This window comes from Hypanus sabinus (genome assembly GCF_030144855.1).
Source record: "Hypanus sabinus isolate sHypSab1 chromosome X2 unlocalized genomic scaffold, sHypSab1.hap1 SUPER_X2_unloc_18, whole genome shotgun sequence".
Classification (NCBI taxonomy): Eukaryota; Metazoa; Chordata; class Chondrichthyes; order Myliobatiformes; family Dasyatidae; genus Hypanus; species Hypanus sabinus.
Genome location: NW_026778988.1, coordinates 227,857 through 251,354, shown reverse-complemented (window position 1 = coordinate 251,354; position 23,498 = coordinate 227,857). Strand labels below are relative to the sequence as shown.

The following is a 23,498-nucleotide window of genomic DNA, read 5'->3' as shown; positions in this document are numbered from 1 at the left end:
CAGCTGTGATGTTTTCTCTGACTAGTAATGCCACTCCTCCCCGTTTCATCCCTCCCCCTCTATCTTGTCTGAAACAACGAATATTTCTATCATGTATAAACCTTAGGTGACAGGTTATCTTTTTGTATTAATGTATTAAAAATAAATTGTAAATTTTACCAAATTACTAAAGGATTCATATTCAATTTTGTATCCAACAAATCAGATTCTTGCATATATGGAAACTTAGATAATTATTTTTGTAAAATTGTCTAACCTGAAGATATTGCAGTAAGTGTGTATGAGAGAGAATATTTGCGAATTAACTCTTCAAAAGTCATTAATCGACCATCACAAAATAAATAATAATAAAAATAAATAAATCTTGAAGAAAAAAAAACAGATCCCCTTGATCACTAAAGATTAAACAAGTTTGGGAGAGAGAACGTAATATGACCTTTGTTAATGAAGATGGTCAATTCTTCTTTAATATGTGCCCATCAGTGTTTAATTCAATTTAAAATTGTTCACTGTTACTATTTACCAAAGGAGAGACTATCCAAAATATTTCCTAACATAGACAATTATTCCGATCGGTATAAAACTGAAGTAGCCACTTTTTCACGTATGTTCTGGTCATGTTCTTCATCAAAATGTTTTTGGAAATGTTTATTTTGTACAATTTCTAAAGCTCTGAAGGTTAATTTACAACCTAATGTACAAACCCTTGATTTCTGTCACTACATGCAGTCCTCGCTTGACCTTTATCCTCCTCCACCTCACTATCTGCTCTAACACTCTGGTTCCCCTCCAACTGCAAATCTAGTTTAACCCCTTCACCCCCCCCCCCGAGCAGTACTGATAAATCTACCCGCAAGGATGTTAGTCCCCCTCCAGCTCAGGGGCAAACCGTCCCGTCGGAACAGGCTCCACCTTCCCGGGAACAAAGCCCAATTGTCCAGAAACATGAAGCCCCCTCCCGCATCATCTCCTTAGCCACGTATTTAGCTGCAGTCTCCGAACACTTATATTTACAGGGACTTTACTCCTGACGCCGGACCCGGGACGCTACCCGTTTACAGACCCTTAGCGGAACCAGAGCAGATTCTCAGCCACTGGTTTACATCCCAGGTCGCGAAGAGAGGATAAAGTTTCCCCGTGAATTTATTCCCAGTGAAGGTGTGGAGATGGGACTTGGTCTCCGCGTTGTAAAATGAAACTGTTCCGGACTCGTAACTGAGATAAACTCCCACCCTCCCGGGGATGGGACAGGCAGCGAGACGGAACTCGGGGGAGGTGAGATCAAGGATTACGTCAAAATCCCGATGTAACACGTCACCACGCCGCCCGATGATCCAGAATCCGTTCTCCGGACACAGAATGACCCCTCCCTTCCTCTCTCCAGACTCTGCGGCGACACCCAGACACCAGTACCGATTCCCCGTCACCTCCACCTCCCAGTAATGTCTCCCCGATGTGAATCCCTCCGATCCCAGCACACAAGGCCAGATTGTGAATCTCTTCCCGGTGTCAGGGAGATCCGTCCAGGTCCCGGTCAATCTCACACTCTTCCGATCCTCAGACACCTCGAGATCCGGACTCGCCGTTTCCACATCCAGGGTGACAGAGACTGCGAGGAGAAGCAGAAAATTAGAGAGTCCCCGGGGATCGGGGGGAGACTCGGACAGCGCTGCCCCGGGGATCGGGAGGTGGGGGGGGGGAGACTCGGGCCGCGCGGCCCCGGTGATCGGGGGGAGACTCGGGCAGCGCGGTCCCGGGGATCGTGGGGGGGTGGGAGACTCGGACAGAGTGGTCCCGGGGACCTGGAGTAGATGCGGGCAGCGCGGCCCCGGGGATCGTGGGGAGACTCGGACAGCGCAGCCCCGGGGATCGGGGGGAGACTCGGGCAGCGCGGTCCCGGGAATCGGGGGGAGTCTCGGGCAAAGCGGCCCCCGGGTTCGGGGGGAGACTCGGACAGCGCGGCCCCGGGGATCGGGGGAAGAATCGGTCAGCGCGGCCCCGGGGATCGGGAGGTGGGGGGGGGGGAGACTCGGGCCGCGCGGCCCCGGTGATCGGGGGGAGACTCGGGCAGCGCGGTCCCGGGGATCGTGGGGGGGTGGGAGACTCGGACAGAGTGGTCCCGGGGACCTGGAGTAGATGCGGGCAGCGCGGCCCCGGGGATCGTGGGGAGACTTGGGCAGCGCGGCCCCCGGGATCGGGAGTCTCGGGCAGCGCGGCCCCGGGGATCGGGAGTCTCGGGCAGCGCGGCACCGGGTATCGGGGGAAAGGCCGCTGGGCCTCAGGGTTAAATGTCTCCCCAAGGGTTTTCCGTTGGACGGAGAGCAGAGAGTCCACTGGCCCTTGACTCCTCAGACAGGGGAAAAATCCTCCCTCACTCCTGCCTGTTGACCCCTGAAAGAATTTTGAGTTTTCATGAGATCTCCTCTCATTCTTCGAAACTGTGGACAGAGAACATGGAGCAGTACAGCACAGGAACAGGCCCGTCATACAATGTTCACATTCATTTGTGAGTGTGAAGTGGGGGAGTGTGATGGTTTGAGACAGTAAAGGAGGTGATAATGGGAACCAGTAGGGGAGAGATGAATGGCAGATTGAACCAGTAGGGGGAAGGGTGGAAAGACCGTGGGTGAACTGCGTGTAGACGTAATGAGAAGGTGGAGGGGGCAAAGATGGCAGATGAGGATGACTTTGCCCTCTTTCCCACAACCCCACCCCCGCAGTCCCTCATTAGGACAGGGGATGAATTTGCAGGAACCCTTAAGCAACACAGGTCCTGATGAAGTGTTTCAGTCTGAAACGTGGACTGTTTACTCTTTTCCACAGAAACTTCCCGGCCTGCTGTTCCCACAACAATTTTTTAAATTGAATTTTCAAATAGGTTACAGAAATTTAAAAAAAACCCTTCCCCCTCCCCCCAACATCCCGATAGAAAAAAAAGAAGAAAAAATAAATAAAGAAAGAAAGAGTGCCTGGATATCGGAAGATCCCCACATGCTCGATGGAGTTCATAATAGCTTTAATATGTATATTTTTCTCTTTCCCCAGATAACCAATAATTTTATCTTCGGAGCACCTATATATATAACGCTATTTTTTGTAAATAAGGGCGCCAAATGTTCAGAAATATTTCATATTTATCTCTTAAATTTTAAGTCATTTTTGCAAGTGGAATGCAGCTAATAATTTTATTCTTCCGACTTAAGTACGCATCCGTTTTCCAAGTAACTGCAATAGCCTTTCTGGCTACTGCAAAGGCAATTTTTATGAATTTTTTCTGATGTTTATTCAATTTGGATTTTGATTTTATCCCTTCAATATCGCCTAGTAAAAACAATATTGGATTGTGTGGAAGTTGTATTCCAATAATTTCTTCCAGTAAAACTCTTACATTTGTCCAAAAATGTTGAATTTTAGAACAAGACCAAGTAGAGTGTAAAAGATTACCAATTTCTTGATTACATCGAAAACATTGATCGGATAAATTTGAGCTTAATCTATTTATTTTTGTGGTGTAATATATATTTGATGTAAAAAGTTATATTGTACTAATTTTAGTCGAACATTTATTGTATTTGTCATACTGTCAAGACATAATCTTGACCAATTTGTTTCATCAATTTTAATATACAAATCAGTTTCCCATTTTTGTCTTGTCTTATGAATTCCTTGTTTAATTGCCTGTTTTTGAATCAAATTATACATACCAGAAATAATTTTTAAAATTTTTCCTTTATGTATTAAAGTTACTATTTCATTAGGTTTCAGCAATAACATTGTTTGACACAGTTTACCTCTTAAATAAGACCTTAATTGGAAATAACAGAAAGGAGTGTTAATTGATATTTTATATTTATTCTTTAATTGGTCAAATGGCATTAATATACCTCCTTCAAAACAGTCTCCTATATATCTAATCCCTTTGTGAAACCAGTTATATAAAAGTTGATTATACATTGTAAAAGAGATAAGTTTATTTTGAATTAAAGGTTTCTTTGCGAATAAAGATGCAAATAATGTAAGTTGATTTGCTTTGTAATAATTATTAAAATTTGGTAATTGTAACCCTCCTCGGTCAAATTTCCATGTCAATTCTTCCAACGATATTCCTGACAATTTACCTTTCCAAAGGAATTTCCTCACACATTTATTTAACTCTTTTTAAAAAATTCTGCTGAAATTGTATTGGTAATGTTTGGAATAAATATTGCAAACTAGGGAATATATTCATTTTTACAGCATTGACTCTACCTATTAATGTTATTGCTAACATCATCCATTTATCAAGATCCTCTTGATTTTTTTTTCAATAACGGCAAATAATTTAATTTATATAAATTCTTTATATCATTATCAACTCTTATACCTAAATAATTTATACTATTTATTGGCCATCTAAATAGGGTTATTAATCGACATTGACTGTAATCTCCTCTAGTAAGTGGTAGAATTTCACTTTTATCCCAATTTATTTTGTACCCTGATATTTTCCCAGATTCTTCCAATCTAGAAGATAATTTACGCAACGAATGTAATGGGTTAGTTAGATAAATCAGAACATCATCAGCAAATAAGCTAATCTTATATTCCTCCAGATTAACTCTGAAACCCATAATATCTGAGTCAGTTCTAATTAATTCAGCTAATGGTTCCATCGCCAACACAAGTAAAGCAGGTGGTAATGGACAACCTTGTCTAGTTGACCTTGTTAACTGAAATTATGTTGAAATTCGGCCATTTGTCACCAGTTTAGCTTTGGGGTTAGTATTTACGGTTTTAATGCATTTTCTAAAATATACTCCTAATCCATATTTTTCCAATACATTAGATAAAAAATCCCATTCCAATCTATCAAATGCACTTTCTGCATCCAAAGCAACTGCTACACTCATTTCTTCCCTCTTTTGTGCCAAATGAATTATGCTAAGTAACCCAGTTACATTATCTGCCGATTGGCTATTTTTAATAAATCCTGCTTTGTCCATGTGTATTAATTTTGGTAAGTATTTATATAATCTGTTAGATAAAATCTTTGCTATTATTTTATAATCCGCGTTCAACAAAGAAATAGGTCTATATGATGTTGGTTTTAAAAGATCTCTGTCTTTTTTTGGCAATACTATTAAAATAGCTGTCGAAAAAGATTCTGGAAGTTTATGCGTTCTATCCGCCTGGTGTATTAGTTCCATAAAAGGAGGAATTAATAAACCTTTAAACCTTTTGTAAAATTCAGACGGAAAACCATCTTATTACTCTGACGTGATTCGAGAGCTTCTTCGACCTCTTTTAATGTAAAAGGCACATCTAATCCCATCTGTTCTTCCAAATTCAGTTTTGGGAGATTTATTTGTGATAAAAAAACCTTTCTATCTCAACAATATCATTTTGTGATTCTGATTGATACAATTCAGAATAAAAAAAATATAAGTTTATAAAGCTTCATAAATAATTTTATTTACAGTTGTTCTAATTGCATTTATCGTTTTGGAAGCCTGGTCTGTTTTTAACTGCCAAACAAGTATCTTGTGTGATCTTTCAACTAATTCATAATATTTCTGTTTAGTTCTCATAATTACTTTTTCTGTACGATATGTCTGGAGTGTATTATATTGTAGTTTCTTATTAACAAGTTGTCTTTGTTTTTCTTCTGTCATATATCTTTGAGATTCTTTTTCTAATTTTGTAATCTCTTTTTCCAATTGATCTATTTCTACCATATATTCCTTCTTAATTTTAGAAGTATAACTTATTATCTGGCTTCTCAAACATGCCTTCATCGCTTCCCATAATATAAATTTATCATCAACTGTATGTGAGATTGGATCTAAGAAAACTTGAATCTGTTTTTTCAAAAAATCACAACAATCTTGACGTTTTAATAATATTGAATTAAATCTCAATCTGTAAATCGATTTCACCTTATCCATCATTATCATTGTCATTATCAAGAGGGAATGATCTGACATTATTCTTGCTTTATATTCCATATTTTTCACTCTGTCTTGAATATTCGCTGATAGTAAGAAAAAAATCTATCCATGAATAAGTTTTATGTCTAGTTGAATATAATGAATAATCTCTTTCTCTTGGGTTAATTCTTCTCCATTTATCAATCAAGTTGAAATCTTTCATCAACGATAAAGTTAATTTTACTACTTTTGGTTTTGTAACAAACTTTGTTGACCTATCTAAAACTGGGTCTAGACAAAAGTTAAATTCTCCACATATTAATATTTTATCCTGTGCGTCAGCCAAATTCAAAAAAGACTCCTGTATCAATTTTACATCGTTTTCATTTGGTGCATCAATATTCATAAGTGTCCATAGTTCTGAAGAATTGATAATGTATAATTACATATCTTCCCGCAGAATCAATTAATACATTTTGTATTTTAATTGGAAAAGTATTGTTGACCAAATTTGCAACTCCCCTCGCTTTTGAATTAAATGAAGCTGCTATAACATTTCCGACCCAATCCCTCTTTAATTTCTGATGTTCTATCTCTGTTAAAGGCCTTTCTTGTATAAAAGCTATATCTATTTTCATTTTCTTAATGTATGTTAAAATTCTGTTTCTTTTCACCGGTCCATTAAGCCCATTAACATTAAAACTTGAAAAAATCAGTAAATTATTCATTATGTTTAACGTGGTTACTCCATTCTATAATAATACATAATATTTCAACTCTCATAGTACCTTGGGGAATTATTTTAAAATTCTCCATGTTGCTATGTGTCTCCCCTCCGATCATCCAGGCAAGGAAAGAAAGATAAAAGAAAAAAAAACTCCTGCTAATTTTGTGAATGAAAAAAAATACACAACATCACCCCCCTCCGTTGTGCGGGTCATGGCAAACGCCAAGATTACACACGTGAATCCCGTAGCGATCGATCCGAAGTATCCCCAGTTCACCCGTAGCGTGAAAAAAGTATATATAAGAAAAAATATCACTATTCTCGATAAATATTTCTCACATTTTTACCTGTCCCCCCCGTATCATATAATAAAAAGAATATTTAAATATTCTTCTGCTCTTAATGTCCATCATCTCACTTCAGTATCCCTGTCTTCATCTTTGAACTGTTTCAGTTTTAAAACTTTACTATGACTAGTGAGAATTTTGGAGTTTTTGTGCAAACTCCTCTGCATCCTGATGATTAGTAAAAAATCTTCTTTTTCCGTCATCGAAAAATTATCAGTGTTGCTGCGTGGCGCAATATAAATTTCTAACCCTTTTCCCATAAAACATTTTTCGCTGGCGTAGATTTTTTCTTTCTCTTCTGAAGGTCATAACTTCTTTCAGGATAGAAAAGAACTGCTTTCTCTTCTATCATCAATGGCTCATTTTTCATTCTGGCATATTGGGCAGCCGCCTTCAGGATCTTTTCTTTATCTTGATACCTTAAGCATTTTATCAAGATTGGTCGTGGGTTTTGATCTTAAAGCTCTGTGGACCCTTTCGATTTCAATCAACTGGGTTCCCTCTTCCATTTCCAAATTTTCCGGGATCGATTTTTCAAACAAATTTTATTGGATCCTCTCCCTCTATCCGTTCTTTTAAGACCAACAATTTTAATATTATTTGGTCTACTAAAATTTTCAAGCACGTCTATTTTTTCCAACAGTCGTTTTCTTTCTGATGTCCAGGCAGGAGTACTTTCTTCCATTTTCTTTACTCTCTCAATAGTGTCTCCCGATATTTCTTCCAGGTTTTTAACTTTCTTGTCCATTTTCTCCTGTTTTTTTTCACTATTTTATCAAACTTAGCCTTCATATTTTTAATATCTTCTTGTATTATTTTAATTTTTTAAATTATTTTAATTCATGCATTATTTGCACCAAAGAAGGAAAACTTATATGTCCAGAATATCTTCCACCTCCAATCTCTTCCTGTTGTTCTTCTTTTACCTCCTGATCTTCATCTGTTTGTTCCAGAGAATCCGAATCCACCGCGGGTTCATAGTCACTTCCGCTTCCAATGGTAGCTGGGATTTGGAGTACCTTATGCTTATGTTTGCGCATGCCCTTTCCTGCGCGCACGCGCAGTTCCTGTTGTTCCTTCTTGGAGACTACAGATGCTGCGGGCGATTTCTGTTCTGTCTCGCCGGATTGAGGTGCACTTGAGTCCGAGGCTTCTTCATGGTGGCCGGCTCAACTTGTATTATATTCAAAGTAATAGTTTTCTTTTTTGTCTCTTCAGAAGGCATCTCTAAGGAAAATCCTGAGTAGTTTAGACGTCGTTTTTAGGAAATATTTACTAACTTTTCTTTATTTAAACATTAATTTATTAGTTTTTTACGGGAGAGCTGGATATCCGCGTCTCGATCCCACGTCATCACGTGACGTTCCCCCCCCCCCCACCCCCAAACAATTTGTGTGTGTTACTCTGCTTTAAATAGAGTCAATTATTTGGGCTCCACAGCTGCCTGTGGCAGATTCAGTATCCCGTGGATAAAGGAATTCCTCCTCATCTTTGTCCGAAATGGACATCCCTATAGTCGGAGGCTGTGCTTACCGTTCTCGGCCCACCCACATCCTCCCAACATCAACTCTCTCCAGACAGGTGACAGAGAGATCTGGCGAGACCCTTCATCAGGACCTGTGTAGCTTGGATTACCAGCATCTGCAGATTTTCTCCTGTTTAATTTTTAATGCGAAGTTAATAAGTAAACTTCTCGATTAGTCAGAGTCTCAAAAGTTATGGGGAGGAGGCGGGAGAATAGGGTTGAAAGGGATAATAAATCAGCCATTCTTCTAAACTCCTGTAAGTACAGGCCCAGAACCATCAAACTCTCCTAATATGTTAACTCTTTCATTCCCGGAATTATTCTTGTGAATGTTCTTGACCCCATCCAATGCCAGTACATGTTTTCCGACAGAAGGGAACCAAAACTGCTCACAATACTCCAAGTGTGTTCTGACCAATGCCTTATTAAAACCTCAGAATTACATCCTTGCTCTTGTACTCTAATCCTCTCGAAATGAAAGCAAACATTGAGTTTGCCAATCTTACCACTGACACAAATAGCAAGTTAACCTTCAGGGAATCCTGCACAAGGACACCCATGTCCCTTTGCCCCTCTGATTTTTGAATTTCGCCCTGCTTACAGAATTGTCTATGCCTTTATTCCTTCGACCAAAGTCGTACTTGCCTAAGTTTGTACCTTCCAAACTCTACCTGTGCTACAACATCCTTATTACGTATACTGGTGCATTCAAATAAGACCATAAGACAAAGCAGCAGAAGCCGGCCGTTCGGTCGTTCCAATCTGCTCCGCCATTTTATCATGAGCTGATCCATTCTGCCATTTATTCCCACTCCCCCACCTTCTCACCATGACCTTTGATGCCCTGGCTACTAGCATACCTATCAATCTCTGTCTTAAATACACCCAATGACTTGGCCTCCACTGCGCAAGAAATTCACAGATTCACCACCCTCTGGCTAAAAAAAAATACTTTGCATCTCCGTTCTGAGTGGGCGCACTTCAATCCTGAAGTCATGTTCTCTAGCACTGGACTCCCCCATCATGGGAAACAACTTTGCCACATCCACTCTGTCCATGCCTTTTAACATTCGACATGTTTCTGTGAGGTTCCCCATCATTCATCGAAACTCCACGGAGTACAGTCAAAGAGCAGTCTAGTGTTCCTCACCTGTTAACCCTCTCATTCCCGGAATCATTCTAGTCAATCTTCTCTGAACCTTCTCCAATGTCAAAACATCCTTTCTTAAATAAGGAGCCCAAAACTGCACACAGTATTCCAAGTGAGGTCTTACCAGTCCCTCAACATCACATCCCTGCTCTTATATTTTATTCCTCTGGAAATGAATGCCAACATTGCATTCGCCTTCTTCACGACCGACTGAACCTGGAGGTTAACCTTAAGGGTATCCTGCACGAGCACTCCCAAGTCCCATTGCATCTCAGAACTTTGAATTCTGTCTCCATTTAAGTAATAATCAGCCTGTTTATTTCTCCTACCAATGTGCATGACCATACACTTTTCAACATTGTATTTCATTTGCCACTTCTTTGACCATTCTCCCAATCTATCGAAGTCTCTCTGCAGACTCTTTGTTTCCTCAGCACTACCGGCCCCTCCACCGATCTTTGTATCATCAGCAAAATTAGCCACAAAGCCATCTATTCCATAATCCAAATCATTGATATACAACGTCAAAAGAAGTGGCCCCAACGGACCCCTGTGGAGCACCACTGGTAACTGGCAGCCAACCAGAATGGAATCCCTGGCCAATCAGCCAACACTCTATCCACATATATACCATGGGCTCTTATCTTGTTTAGCGGCCTCATGTGTGGCATTTTGTCAAGGGCCTTCTGAAAATCCAAATAAACAACATCCACTTCATCTCCTTTGTCTAGCCTACTTCTAATCGCCTAAAAAAATTTCAATGGGTTTGTCAGGCAGGATTTTCTTTTGAGAAAACCATGCTGAGGTTGGCCTATCTTGTCATTTCCCTAGAGATACTCCGTAACCTCATCCTTGACAATCGACTCCAGAAACTTCCAAACCACCGATGTCAAGCTAACAGGTCTATAATTTACTTTTTGCTTCCTTGCCCCTTTCTTAAATACCAGAGTGGCATTTACAACCTTCCACTCCTCCGGAACCTCCACTCCTCATGCTCCGATCATTGCTATTGCCTCTGCGATCTCCACAGCTACTTCCTTCAAAACACAAGGGTGCATTCCATCTGGACCTGGAGATTTATCTACCCTGAGACTATCCAGCTACCTGAGTACTTTCTCTGTCGTAATTGTGACTGCGCACACTTCTCATCCCTGACACCCTTGAGTGTCCGGTATACTGCTGATATCTTCCTCAGTGAGGACAGATGAAAATACTTGTTCAGTTCCTCAGCCATCTCCTTATCTCCCATTACAACTTTCTCCAACATAATTTTCTATTGGTCCTATATCCACTCTCACCTGTTTTTTTACTCTGTATATACTTGAAAATGCTTTTAATATCTTATTTGATATTATTTGCTAGCCTCCTTTCATAGTTCATCTTTTCCCTCAATCACCTTCTTAGTTTCCTTTTGTAAGCTTTTAAAAACTTCCCAATCCTCTATCTTCCCACTATTTTTTGCTTCCTTGAATGCCCTCTCCTTTGCTTTTACTTTGGATTTGACATTTCTTATCAGCCACAGTCGCATCCTTTTTCCATTCGAAATTTTTTTCTTTTTTGGAATATATCTGTGTTGCGCCTTCCTCACTTCTCGCATAAACTCCAGCCACTGCTGATCTGTCGTCCTCCCGCTAGTGTCCCTTTCCAGTCAAATTTGGCCAGTTCCTCTTTCGTGCCACTGTAATTTCCTTTACTCCACTGCAATACCGACACATCGGATTTCGGCTTCTCTTTCTCAAATTTCACAGTGAACTCAATCATGTTACGATCACTGCCTCCTAACGGTTCCTTCTCCTCAATCTCTCTAATCACCTCTGGGTCATTGCACAATATCCAATCCGGTAGCTCTGATCCCCTGGTGGGCTCAACAACAAGCTGTTCTGAAAAGCCATCTCGTAGACATTCTACAAATTCTCTTGAGATCCAGTGTCGACCTGATTTTCCCAATCCACTCGCATGTTAAAATCCCCACAATTATCATAACACTGCCCTTCTGGCAAGCCTTTTCTATTTCCTGTTGTAATTTGTAGTCCACATCACTGCAGCTGTTAGGAGGCCTGTAGATAACTGCCATCAGGGTCCTTTTATCCCTGCTATTTCTTAGCTCAACCCAGAAAGATTCTGCACCTTCCGATCCTATTTCACCTCTTTCTAATGATTTAATATAATTTCTTACCAATAAAGCCACGCCCCCCCTTCTGCCAACCTGCCTATCCTTCCGATACACCGTGTATCCTTGGACGTTCAGCTCTCAGAGACATGCATCCTTTAGCCACGTCTGAGCGATGGCCACAAAATTATACCTGCCAATCGGTAGCTGTACGACAAGATCATCCACCTTATTCCTTGTGCTGTGTGTATTTAAGTATAACACCTTAAGTCCAGTATTTGGTACTTTTTATTTTGATTGCACTGCAACTCATCCGATTGGCTGCAAATTTGCCCCATCACCTTCCTGTCCTTCTGACATATTTACTGCTCACTATCTTAGATGTATTTATGTTTTCCCCTCCTCCACTCTATCATTCCGGTTTCCAATCCCCCTGCCAAATTAATTTAAACCCTCCCTAACATCTCTATTAAACATTCCCGCTATGATATTGATCCCACTGAGGTTCAGGTGCAACCCGTCCTGTTTGAACAGTTAATACTTCCCCCTAAAGAAATCCCAATGATCCAAGAATCTGAAGCCCTGCCCCCTGCACCAGTCTCTCAGCCACGCATTCATCTGCCTGATCCTACTATTCTTGCCCTCGCTAGCATGTGGCACAGGTAGCAATCCTGAGATTACTACCCTGGAGGTCCTGCTTCTCAGCTTCCTTCCTAACTCTCGGAAATCTCTCTTCAGGACCTTCTCCATTGTCCTCTCTATGTCATTGGTACCAACAACTACCAAGACAGCTGGCTGCTCGCCCTCTCCCTTCAGAATATTCTGGACCCGATCCGAGACATCCCGTACCCTGGTACCTGCGAGGCAGCACACCATGCGGGTATCTCTATCAGGCTCACAGAATTTCCTGTCTGTTCCACTGACTATGGAATCCCCTATGACTACCGCATTCCTCTTCTCCCTCCTTCCCTCCTGCACAACAGCGCCAGGCTCAGTGCCAGAGACCCGGTCACCGGGGCCGTCCCCTGCCAGGTCATCCCCCTCAACAGCATCCGACACGATATTCTTGTTGCTGAGGGGGGCAGCCACAGGGGTGATCTCCACTATCCGGGCATTTCCCTTCCCTCTCCTGACAGTCACCCAGTTTTTTGACCCCTGTAGCCTAGGGATGACTACCTCCCTGTAGCTCCTGTCTATCACCTCTGCATTTCCTCTAATAAGCAGTAGGACATCAAGCTGCTGTTCCAGATCCCTAACACAGTCTCCGAGGAGCTGAATCTCGGTTCACCTGGTGCAGATGTGGCTGTCAGGGAGGCTGGAGGTCTCCCCGGATACCGACATCTGACACCCTGAACAAAGCACTAACCCTGTAGACATGCTACCAAATTCTTCAGGAATTAAACAAAGAAAGATAGGTCTACTCCCCCACTTACTTCGCCAAGCACACGAACTATTTAAACCGTTAGTTAATGTACCCTGCTGTTCCCCCGTCCGTCCGGGCCGATTTGCCAAGGGGAGAAAAAGAGTCGGTGCCTCGCTCTCGCCTCTTCCCGTTACCGCCTGAGCCCGTTGAGCCAAAGCCCTACACTCTGCTGCCACCCACTCCGCTGCCCGCTGTATAGGATGGTCATTCTTTTATACTCTCCGCGCTGTCCTGCGCTGTCTCGCTGTTCTTGTACGCGAAGTTTTTTTTCATCTGCCTTCCTTCAGAACATAGCTCCCACGCCGCCCTTCTTGTCCCAGTCCTGTATTCATCAGCCTATTCCTCACTGTCCACATGAAAGTCAGCAAGGCCTTTGATATCGATGATAGACTACAAGTGGAGCATTGTCTGCATTTCCGGTTCCCGAATATGGGGAGGATGTCATTACACTGGACAGGAGGCTTCAGGAGGATGTTACCAGGTCTGGGGGCCTGGGTTAAAAGCTTGGGCTATTCAGCTGTAGTGTAGGATGTTCAGGTATGACCCCTTATCAAAGTAAATAATTCATAAGGAGCTTAAATAAAGTTTATTTTTCCAAGAAATGGGAGGACAGAACCAGAGGGCTCGGACTGAACGTGAGACGGAAATTTTTTCTCAGTGGTCTATCGGGTAAGATTCTCACAGAGAGGGAGGTCGGTAAATGGAATTTGCCCTCAGTCGCTGTAGAAACAGGTAAAAATAAAATATTTTAAAATAAATTTGGGCAGGATGGGGAATGGTTGGTGGAATGGGGGGGGGGGGGCGCAAACACACACAAATGGGCCATGCTGAAGAAGACATCATAGTCTTGCAGATTGATGAAGTGGGCGTGGGTTCAACATCCATCAAACCCTCTCAGATCATCCTCCTGAGGAATCTCACCCCGGAGTCTGTCTGTGAAGTGTTGATGTGACGTCACGTCAGAGGGCAGCTTAGTGTCACAGAACAGACAGACTGGGTAAGGACGGCAGATTCCAATCCTAACTGGGAATTTGTGCCTATTTCTGTGGCCGTGTGTCACACTCTGATAGTGTGTGTGTGTGTGTGTGTGTGTGTGTGTGTGTGTGTGTGTGTGTGTGTGTGTGTGTGTGTGTGTGTGTGTGTGTGTGTGTGTGTGTGTGTGTGTGTGTGTGTGTGTGTTGATTGTGGTAAATATCTGTGTGGTGTGTATACACATTGAAGGACAGTGTGCACGTTGAAGAATTTGTATGTTACAGTGTGTCATCACATGTCTGGTGTGTGTTGACAATGTGTCACACGTGATTGAGTTGTTTAAATGAATTAATGACTGTCTCTGAAGAGATTGGTTTCCAGGTTACTGAGGGAAATAACAACGTACATTGCTGAGACTCTGACTACAACCTGCCAGTCCTTCCTGTGTATGTGTGTGAGGGAGCTTTGCCAGGGCGGTTATGCTGTGTGTGCTTCTCCAGAGATGAAATCTTGACCCATGTCAATGCTTGTTGGTGTGTCCGAGCTCATTCTCACAATGCTTCAATATCGTGGTCTGATCACCATAAGACATAGGAGCAGAATTAGGCCATTTGCCCATCGAGTCTGCTCCGCCATTCAATCATGGCTGATCCTTATTTTTCCTCCTCAGCCCCACCCCCTGGTCTTCTTCCCGTAACGTTTGATGCTGTGTCCAACCTGGAAACTATCAAGCTCTGCCTTAAATACACACAACAAGTTCCACAAATACACCAGCTGCTAGCACAAATTTCTTCGCATCTCTTTTAAATAGACGCCCCTCTATCTTGAGGCTGTGCCATCTTGTCTTAAACTCCACCACCATGGGAAACATCCTTTCCACATCTACTCTGTCTAGGACTTTCAACATTCGAAACGCTTCAATGAGATCACCCCTCATCTTTCTAAATTCCAGCTAGTACAGACACAGAGCTATCAAAAGTTCCTCGAATGATAACCCTTTCATTCCTGGAAGTATCCTTATGAAACTAAACTTCTGAAATGCCAGCACATCTTTTCTTAGTTGAGGAGCCCAAAACTCCGGGACAGCTTCTTCAAACAGGCCATCAGACTGATTAACTCACTGTATTTCTATGTTATATTAACCAGCCTGTTGTACATAATATTCATCATAAATTACTATAAATTGCACATTGCACATTTAGACGGAGATGTAACGTAAAGATTTTTAATCCTCATGTATATGAAGGATGTAAGTAAAAAGTCAATTCAATTCAAATCAATTTCTTGTTTTTGTTTTCATCCTAGTCATTCTTTCAGTTCCTCTCTGTAGATATTTAAAAGCTTCCCAATCCTCTGTCATCCTACTAATTTTTGTTTTCTTGTATGCCCTAACATTTGCCTTTCCGTTAATTTGTCTTCCATTGTCAGCCACAGTTTTACTATTTTGCCATTTGAGTATTTATTTATTTTTGGAATACATCTATCCTTCACCTTCTTCATTTTCCCAGAAACTGACACAATTTCTGCTCTGCTGTCATCACTGCCAGCATCTCCTTGCAATTTGCTTTGGCCAATTCCTCTCTCAGACCACTGTAATTTATCTTGCTCCTCTGAAATACTACAATGTCAGGCTTTACTTTCTCCTTCTCAGATTTCAAGTTGAACTCGGTCATGTTGTGAGCTCTGCCTCCTAAGGGATCTTTTAACTACTCACCTCTGGTTCAAGACATAACACCCAATCCAGTAGAGCTGTTCCCCGAGTAGGCTCAACGACAAACTGCTCTAGAAAGCCATCACATTGCATTCAACATACTCACTCCCTTGAGATCCTTTACCAACCTGATTTTCCCAATTGACCTGCATGTTAAAATCTCCCATGATTATCATAACATTGTCCTTTTTATCAGCCTTTTCTATTTCCAGTTGTAATCTGTGGTCCTCAACCCACTGACTGTTGGGAGGCCTGTATATGACTGGTGTCAGTGGCATTTTTACTTTTGCAGTTCCTTACCTCAACCTACAAGGATTCAACATTTTCTAATCCGATGTCACATCTTGCTGCTGATTTACCAACAGAGCCACACCACTCCCTCACCCGACCTTCCTATCCCACCGATACATTCTGTAACCTTGGACACTCAGATTCCAACTACAACCATCCTTCAGCCACGATTCCGTGATGGCCACAACATCATACCTGACAACCTGTAATAGTGCAACAAGATCATCCACCTTATATCTCATACTCCATGCATTGAGATATAGCACTTTGTGTACTGTATCTGCTACCCTTTTTAATTCTGCATCCCTAATGCACTGATACTCATCCTACTGGCTGCAATTTTCTCTTCTCCTCTGTCCGCCCTATCTGATAGTCTGACTGCACGCTATCTTTGCATTTTTACAATCAGTCCTATCCCTTCACTCCATTTCCCGAGCACCCCCCACCAAATTAGTTCAGACCCTCCCTAACAGCTCTATCAAACCTCTCTGTGAGAATATTGTTCTCCCTTGGGTCGAGGTGCGAACCATCCCTTTTGAGCAGGTCATTCCTCCACCAGAACAGATCCCGATGATGCAAGAATCTGAAGCCCTGTTCCCAGCACCATCTTCTCAGCCATGTTTATCTGTCAAATTATCCTGTTTCTACCCTCACCAGCACGTGGCACAGGCAGCAATCCAGAAATTACAACCCTGGGGGTGCTGCTTCTGAACTTTCTACCAAGCTCTCCAAATTCTATTTTCAGGACCTCTTTGCTTTTACTTCCAATGTCATTGTCACAAATTTACAAAGATATCTGGCTCTTTTCCCTCCCTCTCTAAAATGCTGCGGACACGATTCGAGTCATCCCTGACCCTGGCACCCAGGAGACAACATACCATTCGGGTATCCCGTTCACATCAATAGAGTCTCCTGTCTGTTCCCCTGGCGATACAGTCCCCGATCATGACCACTCCCCTCTTCTGCCTCTAACAACAGTGAGAGATGCTGATCCGGAAGGGGGAAGACCTGTGTCAGTCAGAGTCTGCACTCACAGGGCACATGAAAAACTTGTGTATTTTCCTGACAATCCCTGTCACCACACTGATACCCACTTTTATTCCCTACTATATAATCGTCAGTATTAAATTCCCAGCTCCTCTGGTAGATCCAAACTCATGTCCTGGTGTGTTAGTGCATTTGCCTGGGATTGGAACACAGTGGTTCATCTGCCAGTTCCGTGTGTTGGTTGTATTGTGACCCTGTGCTGGTGTGTCCAGGGGTCTGACATCTCCAGCTGACCATGTGACAGTGATGTCCCCCGGCTGGTGGGCTTGATGTGGAATAAAGTTCAGTTCCCCTTCAGCCCAGTATTACAGACAATCTTTGCCTCAAATTGGAACTAAATTGAGCTTCATTAACAACGAGAAATGAAACTTTATAATTTTTACCTCGATTAATAGCATCAAGCGTTTCTCTCAGCACTGTTTTCAACAAATAGAGGTGATCGAATTTTTCAACCGTTTGGGTCTCATCTATCACTGACAATTCCTGGATATCATCATTAATCCTGTAAATATTAAACTGCTGGTTATAACTTGCTATTCTGAACTATTTTACAAATCCATTCAGGGTTTCAGTAAAGAGTCTGTCCTACCTTCTGTTCCGACGAGCTTCCGCCTGAAATAAATAAAACACAAATGCGATTAGACTTGGAGGTACTGTACATATCCTGAATTTCATCCGGATCATTACAAGGTGATGAAAATTCCCACTCCCGCAATCATTCACACACACGGACAATGCAGAACTTACAAGGAAAGTGTCTGAATGTCAGACCATTACTGAGAGGATGAAACTTACAGGGAAGACAGGACAGGCTGTGCATTATCATCCGGATATGACGTCAGTGTGATAGGATGGAGGAATTTAAGATCAGTGATGTGTGTGATTGTGTGCGGGTGGAGGAAGTACCTCTATTTATGGGGAGATTTGTGGGGAGATGTAATTCCAGATGGATTTTAACAAATTCCACAAGAAATTTAGTGAGGAGGATGTGGAACTCAGTGCCACAAGAGTGGCTGAAATGGAACAGCAGAGACTGAATGTAATGGGGAGGCTGGGTAAACACGTGAAGGACCAGAGATTTCGGGGCACTGTTGCTGGTTGTGGTGAGCAAGTGGCAGGAGAATTGTGAAGAGGGAAATTGAGATGAGAAAATGGGCCGAATGGCCTGGTTATGTTTTGAACGATTGAACGTTCATTTGAATGTTATCTATAAAAGTAAAGAGACAATAATAGTTTCCCTAATCTGATGGGAACCAGATAGAGAAGATAAGCCTGATGTGTGGGTCAAATTCTTTGTTCTCACTGATTGATAAAGAGACCCTCACAGCCACCGCACCAGATACACTCACAACCTGTGAATGGAAATGGGAGTTAATGAGAGTTTTAGAGGATATTTAATGTAGAATTAAGGATATAGTCCGCAGCTCTGTGTTATGATCGGAGTAAATAACTTCAGAGAAATTTGCATTCTGTCCTGGGATGTACAGAAGTTGTGGAAGCCCAGTTTTAGGACAATAGACAATAGGTGCAGGAGTAGGCCATTCGGCCCTTCTAGCCAGCACAGCCATTCACTGTGATCATGGCTGATCATACACAATCAGTACCCCGTTCCTGCCCTCTCCCCAAATCCCTTGACCCCACGATCTATAAGAGCTCTATCTAACTCTCTCTTGAATGCATCCAGAAACTTGGCCTCCACTGCCTTCTGGGGCAGAGCATTCCACATATCCACCACTCTCTGGGTGAAAAAGTTTTTCTGCATCACTGTTCTAAATGGGCTACCCCTTATTCTTAAACTGTGGCCTCTAGTTCTGGACTCACCCATCAGCGGGAACATGCTTCCTGCCTCCAGCGTGTCCAATCCCTTAATAATCTTATTATTATGGGACAACAACAACCCTGAATAGTTTTGGGACAATAAACAATAAATGCAGGAGTAGGACATTCAGCCCTTCTAGCCAGCACCACCATTCACTGTGATCATGGCTGATCATACACAATCAGTACCCGGTTCCTGCCCTCTCCCCATATACCTTGACAGCACTATCTATAAGAGCTCTATCTAACTCTCTCTTGAAAGTATCCAGAGACTTGGCCTTCACTGCCTTCTGTGTGAAGTCGCCAGAGCGGCAATTAATTTGTTAAAATTGGCCTCGGTGCTGTGTTTATTTCAAATATACCACTGTTCATTTCGTGCCCTTTGACAGAAACAAATTGAAATATAATCCCTCACCTTGAGAAATATCACACTGTCTTTTTGATCCATCTGTTCCTTTAACTTAGTGATTTCCTCCTGAATAAACCTTATATTCTCTTGAATCTCCCGAAGATTTGTCTTCATTGGGTTGAGAATCCTCTTCTCTTCTTTCCTGAGGTGCCTGAGTAAGCTCTGCTCTTTCTCAGTGATAATCTGGCGCAGTTCAGCAAACTGGGATGTGACGTGGGACTGAAGGCTGTGTGACTGTTCCTGTCCAATGAAAGTGAAGATTAATATACTGCATTGCTGTGCTCTGTTTCCTTTTGTCGTTCAGTTCGGTCTGTCAAAGTCCATGCATTCCCGTCAACACCATTCCCTCACGTTTTCCTGAAACCTACCCATAAACTCCCATCTGATTCACACACACCGTCCCCACCTTTACAAGGTTAACGGTAATATGCCATTCATCCAGTATGTCCTTGGGATGTGTCGGAGTCTCTCGTGGTCACAGGGGGAGTCTGCAAACTCCACACAGACAGCAGCGGAGGTCAGGATCGAACCCAGGTCACTGGAGCTGCGATACTCGGCTATTCTGCATGAAATGGAGCAAAAATCGACAGTAATATCAGAAATTCCGCTCAGGAAGCCTCACCCGAACTCCGGAAATCTTCTCTTTCTGTTGCTGCTCCTTTTCCTGGAAGTCTGATTTCTTTTTTGTGAGAGAGTCTAAGGAAGATTTTATCTGATCCTAGAAGTAAGAGAGTGAAGGAAATAGAAACAAAGATGCACCAAAAGAAACAGGTGATCAAACCCGATCATCACACAAAATGCCGGAGGAACTCAGTGAGTCAGGCAGCATCTATTCAGGGGAAATAAACAGTCGGTGTTCCGGGATGAGACCCTTCATTAGGACTGGGAAGCAATGGGACAGGAGCCAAAATAAAAAGGTTGGGGATGAGAACCAGCTGACAGGTGACGGGTGAGACATCGTGAGGGGGAACGTGGGGGAGGATGATGAAGTGAGAAGCTGAGAGGGGACAGGTGGAAGATGTAAAGGGCTGTAGAAGAAGTAATCTAATACGAGAGGACAATCGGCCATGGAAGAAACGGGAGGAACTGGGCTGTTTGCGGCCCTGAATGGTGACGAGGGAGGAGGTTAGGAGTCAGATCCCACTTGTCCCATTTTCAAGTATCAGTGCCAGGAGGGAGATCAGTGGAGAGGAGCGACTGGATCAGGGCGATACAGTATGTAGAGCGCGATCCGTATCGAGAGCGGTGAGTTGCGGGGTGAGGAGGTGGGCTGTGGGACGGAGAGATGCTAGAATCCCGTTGGAGACGGCAGAAGTTGCAGAGAATGATGTGTTAGTTATAGAGGCTCGTGTGATGATTTGTAGGAGAAAGGAAATGCGTTAAGTATTAAATTAATGTTATTTTTACCGTGTAGATTTTAACAGCTTCTTTAATCGGCATGAAGCGGTGCTCTCTGTGTTCCTGCGCGTCTCTACAGATCACACAGATCGATGTCCTGTCCGTTTCACAAAACAGCTTCAATTCTTCCTCATGTTCCTTGCAGTGACGTTTACTTTCCTTCCCTTTCGGGTTCAGGTTTAGATTTCGAGCTTTTTCAGCCAGATTTGCTAAGGCCCGATTCACCCTGAGGGTGCAGTCAGCAAACGCCTCTCTACATTCCGGGCAGGAGTTTCTCTCCTGCTCTTCCCAACACCGTGTGATACAAGAGCGACAGAAGTTGTGTCCGCACTCCAGTATAACCGGATCGGTGAAGAAATCCAGGCAGACGGGACAAATTGCCTCCTCGGTCCAACTCTCGGCCTTTCTTTTCGAAGCCATGTTAACTTCCTGATTCAGAATGTTTTCACTTTCGGGGAGCAACTGATCCCCTGCAGTACCGCGATTGACCACTACGCGCGCTGCAGTCTCAGGGAGTGAACATTCTGCTGCTGGATATGTTCAGTGGAAATTCTGGCTATTTCCATGTTAGTGTGGGATCAAAAACAAATTAAACAGGGAAAAGATAAGAAAACGCCCAATGGACTGTCTAATCCCGGCGACGAGCGTAGGTGAGTTGGCCATAAACCCAGCAACCCCATCTCGTGAACACCTAGAGCGACAAAAAACGTTAGCTGAATGTCGAAAGGCCCCATCGCTCCGATCGGAAGGACCTTTCCGGATCGAGATCCTTCACCTGAACTGTCTCAACCCGAAATGCCGATTGTCCATTTACCTCCACAGATGCTGCCCGACCCGCTGAGTTCCTCCAGCAGCTCGTTTTTTTATCTTTCTCCAGGTCTAAGAGAGTCAGACTGGAGTGTAAAACGGTGGATAAGTAAACAGTGAAAACATGCCATTAAACTGGGGATGCGGAGAGAATATTGTGCTGTGAGGAGAGAGATGCAGTGGTGATGACCGACCCGTGGCTGCAGGAAAAAGCACAGGACTGGTCATTTTACGTCACAGGGTGGAAAATGTTATTTTCTCGGTGAGGTCCTGATTTGAACAGCCCTTCGTGAGAAAAACTTCGTGACTTGACCCATGTCCGACCCATCTCCCATCAAGGGCCTGGTCTCCTTCACTCTGGATACAGATCAGATGTTGATACATTTTTTTTTAATCAAAATAAGCTTTATATAAAATACTTAGAATGATAAAACGTGCCAATCCCTTTACCCAATGAAGTTACATTCGTTCTCTGTGGGGTATTCTGTTGTCTGTTGTCGCTCATGTGCCACCTGGGGTGGTGAACAATAATTGTGAGGCTTCCTCAGCCAACCCGGCCTCTCGCAGTCGAGCAGTAGAGGGACCCGATAGTTCCAGTGGCGTCCCTGTAGTCTGGACTGTGCCAGTCGGCAGCATTCCTGTATGACAGGGTGTGGTGAACTACATATACCTGTCTGGACACCCCCCCCCCCCTCCCCCGCGCGCTGACTGTTCCTGAGGCTCCTCCCACAGACCCCTGTATAAAGGCGATTGGTGGCACTGCTCCTCCCTCAGTCTCCAGGACGTTGTGTGGAGGTCGCTTGCTGCTGACGGTGCTTTCTTCCAGCCAATAACAGCCTACCTTGACTCACTTCTCCGAGAGTTATTGATGGTGCATCACAGGGGTTTCCAACATTTTGTGCCAAAGACCGATACCAGTAACCGTGGACCCGAGGTTGGGAACCGCTGCTCTCCGGACATCTCGATGTGATGGCAGGCCAACAGGTTTCGAGGGTCTTTCCCCGAGTTGACGATCTTCCAGCAGCACTCGCTGTCCGTTTCTCTGCGCGTCCTAGGAACAGCCTGAGGATCAGTGAGCCTTCTGTCACGCAGTTGCTGTGGCACAGGCCCTTGCATCTTTCTCCACAGATCTTCGCCAGCCCACAGTCCGCAAAGAGGTGAGAGACCGTCTCGTCTCCACTGCAGTAATCTCGGGGCAGCGCGCTGTGGGAGTGATCTCCGGGCATGCAGCAAGGATCAGACTGGGAGGGGCCCTCTCGCCGTCAGACGAGGCGAGGACTTGGTGCCTGTTGGTGAGATGTGGTGATGAGGCATTCTGCCAGATGTTCTGGACTGTCTGCTCAGGGAACCACTCCACTGTGTCCATCCAGTCCTTCTGCTGCAGTAACTGCAGGACATTCCGTGCTGACCACTGTCTGGTGTCCTTGTGGTTAAAGCTGCTGGTCTGAAAGAACTGTCACCAATTTCATTAACACAAGGTTTATATGGAGAAACTTCCTGATTGAGACAGACACAGTCTCACAGGGTATTTACAGGGTAGGGGCAGGAATGATATTTCTCCTGGCTGGGCAGTGGAACCAAGGATCACAGAATCAAAATCCTAAGAACAAACTGTGACTGACATGTCCAGCTCCCAGCAGCAGCCCGTCCTCTCACACACACAGCCAATCAGAGATCACCGCAGGGAGAGAGGTGCTCCCATTGGCTGAGGGTGTTAGTGGGCGGGACGCTGAGCGCCCGGCCGGGCCTGAGTTTGGAACCGGGACCGAGTGGGCCGGAGACCGGGAGCTGCGCCTCGGATTTCGGCTGCACCACCGGCGGGTCGTGAATCCTTTCGAAGGCAGAGCTGAAGAGACT

At 43.7% G+C, this 23,498-nt stretch overlaps 1 protein-coding gene across 1 annotated transcript; it reads right to left on the bottom strand.

Moving 5' to 3' along the window:
* Window positions 1–859: 859 nt before the first annotated feature.
* Window positions 860–20,914, bottom strand: LOC132385763 (zinc-binding protein A33-like). The gene is made up of 6 exons (XM_059957988.1): window positions 20,844–20,914; window positions 20,059–20,154; window positions 19,443–19,676; window positions 17,799–17,821; window positions 17,593–17,711; window positions 860–1,609 (listed from the first exon to the last, which is right to left on the bottom strand). Exons 1-6 carry the CDS (start codon window positions 20,874–20,876, stop codon window positions 1,056–1,058), a joined length of 1,059 nt encoding a protein of 352 aa, XP_059813971.1. The 5' UTR covers window positions 20,877–20,914; the 3' UTR covers window positions 860–1,055.
* Between the last annotated feature and the right edge of the window lie 2,584 nt (window positions 20,915–23,498).